Raw genomic sequence first — 11,713 nt, forward strand, 5'->3', positions numbered from 1 at the left:
GCTAATTTAGACCCAACTAGGGTCTAAATTAGCAATTGCCATATATATATATATATTTTTTTTTTTTACAGTACCTACCAGAAGATATATTTCAATACGTATTTGTATATAAGATAGAACTCATATTTTTTACATTTCTATACTTCAACACTCAACCTCCAAAAAATGTTCAAACATTAACCTTTTTACATAAAATTTTGTGTTTCTTTACGCAATCCTTTCATTCATCAACTCTATCTACACTATGTATACTTCAAACCATCCTCATTTTTGTCTTCTTTTTTTCTTTTCAAAACAGTACTACTCGTACCGAAAAGTATCTTCGGATAGGCCTGATTTTTAACACCTACCAAAATAGTAATAAATGTTAATTTTTCATATTCTAGTGCAAATTTGTGATATTAATATTAATAAGAAGATATTTTTTTTTTTTTAAAAAAAAGTAATAAATGCCTCTAAAAATATGTAAATGGTTTTTCTATTTAGAGACAAACTTTTTTTTATAAAAAGGTCTTATAATTAGAAACGGAGAGAGTATTTAATTCTACATATTGTATGTCTGTATCTACTGAGTTTCAGTTTTGTGTTTTCATATTACTGAGCATTACGAACTAAGAAAATATCAACAACTAGGCTTCATTTTAGAGAAATCAACAACCTACTATCTAATTACCACAAATTTATTTAGATAAAAATATAATGTTACAATAAATTTTGCTTAGCATACATATTATAAAGTTAAAAAATTGAATGAAACATGCATTTAGCAGCAGCAACTTTGTGTGAATTCTACATGAGTTCATCTTTCTTCTAAGCATCAATTTTGTTTTTGTTACAAGCTATTTTGAGGTTGGTTAGTTCATTAGAAAACTCTATTGCTTTGTTTTCTGATCCAAGTTTCAACTTCAAGCATTCAGGTATTCCATTGAATGCATATAAAGAAGCTGAAATTTTCCTCTCATATTTCATTCTCTTCATAGCATTTCTTAGCATTGAAGACTCATCATCATCATTGATCTCTAACTCCACATGCTCCTCAATATCAAAAGGAGAATAATAGTTCATTGCAACATCATTAACATTGTCAAGGAATTGAAAATTTTGTTGGAAACTCAAATCAATGTCTTCCTCTCTTTCATCACTTGATGTTGTTTGTGTCATCACATAGCTGAAATTACATTCAATGTTCATTTCCTTTTCCTTGCAAATAGATTCATCTTTTTCAGTTAAACATGATTCAAAACCACTTGTAATGTCATCAATTTGTGCACTACTACTACTATTACAAAATTCAATGTTGTTACCTGTGTTATAATCTTCTTCAAGACCATCAAAGAAATCTATAAATTGTTCATTTGTTATATATGTTGATTCATTTCCATATACATCTCCTTGTTGCTTTTGTTTGTTGTTCATATAAAGAGAGTTGTAAGAGGAAGAAGACATGGTTTTAAATTGCGGTCCGAAACTGCAATTGTAGCCATAATATACAGGATTTTGAGGTCTATGCGGCATTGCAATCGCAACCGCATTGGCCTCATTTTCCTGCATTTTACCGTAATATAAAGGATTTTGAGGTCTCTGCAACGACATTGCAACTTCACTTTCGACAGCATAGGCCTCATTTTCCCACATTTTATCCCAAATAAAAGGTTCATAGCGGCCGCAATATAAAGAATTTTTAGGCCTCAGCAATGGCATCACAACTGTATCGGCAGCATTTTCTTGCATTTTACCGCAATATATAGATTCGCAGTTGTGACCGCAATCGCAAGGATAAGTCCTTGCTTTAAGTCTTTGAAGGAGGAGATTGATGATTTTTGAAGGAAGAACATGAGTACTAGAGGAAGATTTAGAAGAAGGTAAGAAATTTGTTCGAGTATTGGAACCGCGAAGTATACACGCAGCTTCATCATAAGCTCTTGCAGCTTTTTCAGCTGTATCATATGTTCCTAACCAAACTCTTATCTTTTGAATGGTATCTTTTATCTCAGCTACCCATCTTCCTGATGGTCTTTGTCTTACACCAACAAATCTCTTTCTGTTTTTTGTTCCTTCTGAACTAGATTGAGTAGATTCCTTCATTACTTCATTCCATTCTTTGATTGTTTCATAAGGACTAATGTCTTCAACTGGTGTTTCAGAAACTTTTCTCTTCCTTGACATGATTTTTCTTTAGTGTTACAATGGTTGGTTGTTTAAGGTTATTTTAGTGTTTGTTTGATGGTATTGAAGCTTGGTTGTTATACCTTTCTTTGTGTTGGTTTGGACTTATATAAGGAAGAGGAGTAGTGACTAGTGACTAGTGACTAGTGAATGAATCTTTGAAACTTGGCTTCATTCGTTTATGTACGGCCGACACTTTAAGTTAAAGGCGTGTACGAGTGTCTGATTGGTACCAGTGTTCGACACTCGTACCATACCAACACATGTGAACCGGCAAGACCTCTAAATCATGGTTCAACAGTCTTAAACCACTTGAATTAGGGCAAGACCGTGATCGATCGGCCAAAATAAATAATTGAACCATAATATAGGTCGATTCAGGGTTCAGCCGGTTGAATCGGCTGATTTGATTCGGGTTTTTAAAACACTACATTATTGCTTCTATTTTATTAAATACTAAATTATCGGTATCTAGCCAACATGTCAATATCGTGTCTAGTGTCTGCTTTACAACTTCATAGACATTTAAAGTTGAATATGTCACACAATCACAATGATTGGCTTCATTTATTTGTTTCTTTATAGTAATTTATAGGTTTCATGGTGAATTGACATTTGGTGGATTCTTGTTTTTGCAATTGGTGCAACCTTGTTAGACTTGGTAAAAGGTATTTATATATAATAGTGTAATTAATTAAGCTTGAATTGGTCATTGCCACAACTTTTAACCTTAATGTGATAGAAATTTAATACTATGTGATCTTATATTTTAAGGTTGTAGTATGTAGAATAATAATGGTTTCACACCAGAAAGCTCTTAGATATTTGTTGTTCTCTTATAGTGTATCAGCTCATCTTTTAATTTAAACTCATTTTTCGCACCTTCGTAGTTTTTAGTTCATCTCACAACCAATGTGAGACTCTTAATGCTAGTTATAGGGAAAAGAAATGAGAAGGAAAAATTGCAAATTCTTCTTAAGAAGCATAATCAAGAGTAAGAGTTCGCAGAATATGAATTGTATGAATTATTTACGAAACACATTTATCGCAGTAAATGTGTCGCACAGTTTTCAAACTCAACTGATCAATCTCAAATTAACGGTCAAAATTGATTAAATTTGTTTTTACTATTGTGTAATGAGTCATTTAATCTCAAATTAACATTCAAGATCAATTGTTGAGTGTGAACGCGACTCTTTTTCTACGGCAAGGAATCTAAATCCATTTATTTATCAAATTAACTAGCAAACAAATCTTCTTTCAATTTATTAACAGTTAAAAAGTTGAATTTGTATCATGCAAGTGTGTAAAGAATCCAGTTGTAGAAGTCTCTTTCAAGAAAACAAGGTCAATATCACTCTTATTTAATTTAATTTAAATCTTAAACACTCAAAAGAAGTGTACACTTTGCTATTGTCATGTTTGGTAAAGCTTAGGAAATACGATTGATCCAATGTCACACACCATAATGTTCATGTCCAGCCATAACATATTTTTTAAAATAATATATAAACCCATTCAAATGTTTTTGAGATAGTGCCATCAAACTTTGATTGATCAATAATTATGTCTTATTATCATTTGATGTTTTTAGTGCCTAAATTTTTTATGGGAATGCATCTAGCAATGATAGTGACATGTTTGGACCAACTTAAGAATCAGTTTCCCTTTGTCAAATAATGTAAATGTTCCTATACCTAGCACAAACTGGATTCAGATTCCTTGTTGTGGTTGCTTTACGCAGTAGATAATCTCAACTTTAGATTCATGATTGGACGGCTCCAATTTATGTACTGTTGATTTGATAGTTTAACACAATTTTCGGTCTCAGTCATTCGTTTTTTATCGGACAGTCTACAAGTTACAATGGTTATTGCGTTAACCGTGTGAAATACAATCCCAGCACAAACCTAATTGAAATATTTATACATTTATTTTTTTACTTTTTTTGGAAAAAAAAATATAAAATAACTCACAAACCTAACTGTTATTCAAAATGTGTTTTTTAAAATAGCTCACAAAAATTTAAACTTAATCTTATGTTTGTACAATATGTTTACAAAAATATTTATTTATTCAAGCACATATAGTGTAGACTATAATTGTGCAGAAATGTTTCATCAAAGATTTGTATACAAGACCTACATATAAAGCTGAATTCTACTGAACTTTATATTCTAAAACAGGTAATTTCTCTTAATTCAAGAAAAATTAAAGGCTTAAATCATCTACTTAAACAAGTAATTTTTCTTATACAATCATGTCTTCTGATGAACTCTCCCTGCTGATAGTTTTGGGTTCTGAGCTACCAAGTAAGGGAGACCTGCGACTACTAAACCTTCCGGAGTACTTGATTGGCATCAGAGCTGGATCATTATATGCTTTGTTCAACTTATCATAAAATTCAGACATGTTAGGATCATTTTGATCTTGTCTATCTTTCTTGATCAAACACTGCAGGAGACATAATTTCATAAGAATGCTAAAAAAGAAAACTCAAAATTGAAAGAAGAAAAAAGAAAAAAATCAGCAATATATGCAAACTTCAAAGCAGGAGAAAATGGTTAAGATATTATCATCATGTGTTTCATCGGTATATTGCAATAGTTACTCAGAAGTCACCAACACTAGTTTATTGATTAGGGGAAACCATGACTCTAGTACCACTTGTTGGGGAGTCTGGAGAGCACCAAAAGCGACAACATGGAGCGCCCGCCAAGTGACATGGACGCCACATCCACACTCAAAAACCTTAAGAGATTCAGAATATGGTTCTAGTCGATGTGAGACTAAGCACTCACACTTGAATTCTAACAATAACTAGCATGAAATTTTGTCGTCAACCAATTCCTTATATATAGCTTGGCAAGACCAGAAAACCCAAGTGAAGAACTAATAAATTAGTAACCTGCTGATAGTAACTAAATTGCATCTTAATCCACGGGAATCAATCGACAATGAATAATTAAATTATCATCAAGGATGGGCAAAACAATTTCATGCAATTTACTTTTTTACAAGCTTTGCAGGTAACATCTGTGTTAGTAATAGTCACCGTCACAACCTCGCGTGTAAATAAGGAGAAGTGGAAAAGCTAACCTATAGATGAAAATAAGGGAAAATGAAAAACATACAAGCATCATATTATCAAGAAAATAATAAAATAAATTAGGATAAATTCTCAAACAACGTACTTCAGCAGGAAAGGCCTGGAATATAGGAAAGAACCGCTTCTGGCAGTACTCATTGAAAAGAAGTGTGACAATAGGAAGAGGAAGAGTCAATCCGGATGCTACTGGAAGCTTCTTCAGCCCAAATATCCCAATCACTATGGTTTGCATTAGTACCAATGAAAAAATTGTGTAGTTGTGTACTACAGGCCAAAATTCTCCTCCAGTCTCGAATTTAGGCACATAAACGTATAATAGCTGTCAACAAAAGAAATTTAAGGTATCTTATTCACTAGAAAATCTTCTATTCTACAATATCATCTTATCTAGCTATTATGTTTTGAACTGCATAAGGCAAAATAAAATTTATCATCCATTGCGTACAGTCATTTAATCATTTTTATTTGCAAATCTAAGTGATTATCACCTTCCCTGTTGTGCAAAGTGAGAACTTATCATCAGCAAGTAGTTTGCTTGCCAAGTTACATTAATTATTAAATGTATACTCCACACAACAAAGGAAAATATGTATATGTATCGGGAAAAAAAAAAAAAAAAAAAATTCTAAACCTGGTTGCGGTAAATGATGTATCCCAAACAAAAGTAGACCAAGAGAAATGGCAGCATGAGAGGAGCAAGGATAAAGTATGTTACACCAAGAAGACCGAAGAAAACAATCCTGGGAATTTCCATGTGGTAAGGAATTGATGGTGCTTCAAAATCTTTGCTACTGTCTCCACCAAAAAATCTATTTACATAATTGTAAAAAAGTGGAATCAATTGAAAAAGTTCTGATGCTATATTAGTCCATCCGAATGCCACAATATATGCCATGAAGAACGATGCCTGCACCAAATATGTATAAAAAAAAAATTGAACTGCATATGCTCCAATTCATGTAATAATATATTATGCACAAAATAGAAGATGTTGTTTCCTGCAAGTAAATACAGGTAATGAGAGAGAGAGAGAGAGAGAGAGAGAGGGGCTCAAAATTGTAAGAAAGTTGTCCAATCTCTCCACAATTCAGAAATAGAAGTCTCTGCAACTTGTCTAATCACAGAATGGGACATTTTCCTAATAGCATCAATAAATAAGGCATACATTATCATTTTGTGGAACGGTATTCCCTGAAACACAGGGAGACCTATAAAAAATATTGTTTGAATTTGAGTAACAAAACTAGTCATTATTTTCACCTGTGCTGGTACAGCTTCAGCTAGTACTCTAGGAAACTCTTTAGGCTCAAGCAAGTAATTCAATCGGTAGATAGTTGACCCTGATAATACGTTTGCAAAGAAAATGTTCCATATGGTAAACCATAATACTTTATTGCATGCACTTTTTTGTATCCGACTCCATGAAATGTATCCTTGCAAGGATGAAAGCATAATCATAATAGCTGGCACAAAAGACAGAAATGCCTGAAGAATCAGAATGGGAAGGTATCCTGTGATAATTTGGCTCACAATTTTTCTGCAAATAAATATTGGAAAGCTTTACTTCATTTGAAAATCCATGGAAAGATGCCAGGATTATGAATTTAACAAGCTATAGTTACAGGCACTGACTCAAGAAATCAACTTTTTAGGAAAAGAAAAGCATTTAGGAGAACCAATTGATCAACATTTCCAACTTACAGTCTCAGAATGCTTTTCAGAGGAGGGAACATGGTTTCCAATTGATCAAGATGGGTAAGGCCTTGAACGAGTGCAACCGGGATTAAAAATAGAATTGTAAGAGCATTGCAGGCAACATAAGCCACCAGTTTGCTGATCCATCTTCTAATGAAAGTCACAGAAAAGAAAGGCCAATAAACATCATGAGGCTCTGGAGCTTGTTCAGTGATCCAGTGTGTGGGATTGATACCCTCTTGCATGTTCAAAGCTATTGCCGCACCATATCGTGACTTAAACGAGACAAAGGCAGCTGGAACTTCCTATTCAATTAAAACTAGTTATTGAACAAGAGGACGGTTATTCAAACACAAAGCGCTTTTCAGCTCAGCATATGATTAACAGTTTGGGAATCTTGGTACACTATGCAAACCAAACACAGGGTTTTTACTAGTTATTTAGATATGTAGAGATGAACAGAATCAATGATGCCCAACACAATTTCGGTAAATATTCACTTACAGGTAATATGGTTTAAAGTAATGATTCAATGAAAAAGATTATCAAATTATTTTGATTTGTTGTTAGATAGAGTGAAAGCCGCGCTGCGCCAGATATTAATTCCTAAACATGATGGTTACCTTTCCTGCCATTGAAGACTGTTCTATTCTCACATTATCTGCAATGTTTCCCAATGTCTTTTCATAATGATCTAACATATCAACTTTATGCCCAAAAAGTCCCAAAAATCCATCACGCCTATGCCTTTGTGGAGAGTCATCTTTATTTTTTAGTTGGGTAAGCCTTTTGTACAGTCTCTCTCCATCAGTCTACAAGAAATAACTTTTCACTGTCAAAAATACAATGTAGGAAATATCGAAAGGAAGAATCAAAGCTTCACAAAGATATGCAATGACTGATTTAAGATTAAGAATTTGAGGCATTAAATTGAGTAACAAACAAAGAAACATTGAGCAAGTTTCACGCGAAAAGATTGAATCACTTAGAAGTAGAACTCGAGAAAAATGCTCACAACTAGAATTTGAAGTTTGCTGCTTCGACGGACAACTGAATGTGTAAGATAATCAGAAGGGTGATACTCCATGAAGAATTGCCCGACAGCCTCATTACATGTATATCCAGGTGGAACAGGAATACCTCGCACTAATATAGTAAACTGATGAGGCTGCGGCTTTGAGGAATAGAAGCAAGCAATTCTTTTTGATGCAATGTACGCATACTCCTGCATATATGATATTAACATCAAGCATGAAACTCAGTCACTAGTACACTATCATAATGATTAACGTAAAATAAGAAAAATTTCAAAGCATGTAATAAGAAATGTTGAGCAATAATAACTTACATAATAGAGAAGAATGCAGACAACCCCAGTGAAAACATAAGCAGCGCAAAAATGAACCCATAACCTTGATAAAGGCCAAATCTAGCGATCAGAGTTCCCATGTTATAACTTAGATAAAAATTAAGAGGAATCAAATTCCAATAACACTTGTGTAAATAAAACAGAAAACAATAAATTAGTATTTCACAATACAAAATGCATGACAATGATCAATCCTTCTTGATAATCATGTCAGAACATCCTCTTCCATTCAGGTGGGACTCACCCGTGTGAACCATTGTTAACATTTGAAATACTGAAGGAATCCAAGGACTTGTTCTGAAAGTCAGAATTATCACGAATCTCAGTCCCCATATAATTAATCGGAAGAAGAATGAGTGTCCCGACAATTCCAGCAAAAGTAAATACTTTTAAGCTGCACAATGCCACAATAAAAGGGAAAAGTATAAGCCAAACAAAGTAAATGCACCCTTCAAACAACACACAAGGTACCAGAAAATAAGAACATCATATTGAGGAATCAGTGGTTACAGAAGGATCTTATATCATATTGAGGAAAAAACTTAAAATCCACTCCAAATTAACAAAAGAATATATATTTAGAACAGTGGAAAACCAATCAATAACAACGAATGTGCTGTACTAGTGCAGAAACCACCTATGCATACTTATATAACATATGTGTGCGCGTGCACATGTATGTTATAATTGTATGCATAGATGGTTCCTGTGTGCGCGCACACGTGTGAAAATGAATGGCATGATACATGTTTAAACCTAGAATCAATTTAGTAATTGAAATCACCTAAAGACAAATATACGGATGAAGACAAAAGCATCTAAGCCTGCAGTTGATATAAATTCATCATCAGAAGGCTCCCATGCTCTTCTCACCCAACCGGCAGTAGGTAACAAACATGCCGAGTTAAATTGAGCGCCCTCTTGGAGTCTTCCTTGACAAACTAAGCGTGGTGCATAGACAATAATATTACCAGGCTGCTTCCTCAATATAGAGTACAGGGTGAAAAATATAAAACAAAGGCCAAGGTTTATTGCAACTGAAGTTAGAAGAGCAGAAAGAATCATTATTTAAATCTGGTTCAAAACCGGCAAATCAACTTTGTATGCCTGATAACACAGCTATAGTCCTGAAAAATCGAATAAAACATAACTATCAGTAGTTGAATATGAAGAAGCTGTATACCAACAATACAATACCTATGACAGAATTTATATACAGATTGTTAGCTGTAATAGTTAACTTATATGATATAAGAACTATTGCTAGCTAATTCATATTCTCTTTGCAAAGTAATAATAACATAATTTAAAGAGTCAGGGGTCCATGAGGAGTAAGAGTTTGACTTTGTAATCTCAATTGACGGAGTTCAAATCCCCTCGGACACTGTTGTGAAATAGTCATCAGTGCCACTTCGTTCAATGATAATTTCCCTCTTCCCCAATTTTTTTTTTAAAAAAAAATTAGTCATTTTGCTTTAACGGATGAACATATTTATCAAACACATTGCTCCCCATCTCATAAAACACCCATTTTGTGGACTTCAGAGAATCCGATCATGTTAACTTGCTATAAAGCACTCACACAGACACAAACACAAACACCATACACGACATTGACACATTGACATTGATAATAATGTGAAAAAATGGTAGGATTGAATGTAACCACACAAGTTAGTGTCGAAAATCAGATACACCTTCAATATGAAGTGTCAATGCAACATCTTGGCAAGAAAATTTGAACGCTTAGATAAAGATCTCATATACATATATTTCCGTATAAAGTGTTTTTACTAATACTAGTATTCTCCATAACCCTTCAATTATTGAGTTGAAAAATCTCGAATAAATTAACCTTAGGCAAACCTTACATATTTACTTTTAACCAGGAAGAACAATGAACCCTAAAGTGTGAGGTATAAAAGCAATACCAACACCAACACTTCTGATTGAAGGTGCATCTGATACATGTGAGTGTCGAACTCCAACACGACACTGACATGTGTGATTCCATTCAATTAATTCATTAATTCATTTTTTTCAAATTATTAACAATTGGTATTGCACATTGTCCTTGTCTGACACAAGATTGCTGTTTTGATGAAATTTCAATAGTTTTGATCAAATACATTAAATTAACAGATCATACAGCGGATCCACCACATTAAAAGAAAAACGAAATACAGTTTGTAATATCACAAATCTGTATTAGCATGATTTAATTGGTGGATTTGATTGATAAATTAAGAATTAAAATGAAACAAAAAACAATGGAGATTGAATGAATGAATAGTTTGGAACCTGGTAGTAATAACGAAGGAATTAGCATGATTGACCGAAGAATTGGATAATGCGACGAATAGAAGAAGAATGAAGAAATTTGTTCGTTAACATGAACGAACATGATGAATATCAATGATCCAAGGAAAAATGAAATAATAATGAAAAAATAACTGTCAAGTTTTTTCTCCCGCCTTTTTTGGTAGTGATCATAGGTGTTCATGTCTCCTTTGTTTTCATCTCTTTACTTTCTTTTCTTTTCTTTTTCCTTTGAAGAAACACACACACATATATTAAAAAATTGATTAAGCCGATAAATTTAATTAAACCAAATTATAAATTAACTGAATAAAAATTTAAGTTTTTCTTTTCTTTATTAGAGAGAGGGCCTAACCTCGGGAAAGCAAAAAAAAAAAAAAAAAAAGAGATTACAAAGGACTACACGAGGGAAAGTAATTCTCATAATATCAGTAAATAATAAATGACTAATAAAAGACGTACGGACATGTCTCAAGGAAAGTGATCCCTAAATCCATCGAGCAACAATAATTGGCTAACACATCTTGCACAATGATTAGCTTCGCGATAAGATTGATGAACTACAACACCATTCTCCATCACTTCCACAAATTGTTGATATAGATATTCAGTGTGGTTTAATGAGTATTAACAGTCGTTGATATTTGTAAAAATGACAGTGTGAAAACTATCCTGCTTCATATTTGTAAAAATGAATTTGTTGATGATGCAGGAACGGTAGTTGTTATTGCTTGGTGTCTATGGTTCAACCGAAATAATTGGGTGTGAAATGGACTCAAAGACACGCCATCAAGCACTGCAACGCGGGCTCTACAGCAGATTGGAGACTGGCGCACTGTTAACATGTTACAGAAGCAGTCCCAACAGCACTCTGCTGCTACATTACAGCATGGATGGCAAAGTCCTCGTGTTGGGTGGTGGAAATGCAATGTTGATGCAAGTTTCTTCGAAGTTTCAGGTTCCACATGCTGGTGTTGGTGTGTCCGCAATTCGGAAGGAGCGTTCATAGTGGCAGGAACAAACTTATGCACAAATAAACTCACAACATTGGAAGG

General features: G+C 33.6%; 2 protein-coding genes across 2 annotated transcripts; both read right to left on the reverse strand.

Moving 5' to 3' along the window:
* Positions 1-810: 810 nt before the first annotated feature.
* Positions 811-2,203, reverse strand: LOC123892145. Its single transcript, XM_045941972.1, has one exon. The coding sequence runs from the start codon at positions 2,164-2,166 to the stop codon at positions 811-813; it is 1,356 nt and encodes a 451-aa protein (XP_045797928.1). The 5' UTR covers positions 2,167-2,203.
* Positions 2,204-4,167: 1,964 nt separating this feature from the next.
* LOC123888695 (CSC1-like protein HYP1) lies at positions 4,168-9,466 on the reverse strand. Its single transcript, XM_045937817.1, has 10 exons — positions 9,124-9,466; positions 8,584-8,733; positions 8,319-8,382; positions 7,986-8,195; positions 7,594-7,782; positions 6,977-7,275; positions 6,536-6,812; positions 5,907-6,182; positions 5,361-5,594; positions 4,168-4,620 (listed from the first exon to the last, which is right to left on the reverse strand). Exons 1-10 carry the CDS (start codon positions 9,402-9,404, stop codon positions 4,417-4,419), a joined length of 2,184 nt encoding a protein of 727 aa, XP_045793773.1. The 5' UTR covers positions 9,405-9,466; the 3' UTR covers positions 4,168-4,416.
* Positions 9,467-11,713: the final 2,247 nt, after the last annotated feature.

This window comes from Trifolium pratense, linkage group LG6, assembly GCF_020283565.1.
Source record: "Trifolium pratense cultivar HEN17-A07 linkage group LG6, ARS_RC_1.1, whole genome shotgun sequence".
Lineage (NCBI taxonomy): Eukaryota > Viridiplantae > Streptophyta > Magnoliopsida > Fabales > Fabaceae > Trifolium > Trifolium pratense.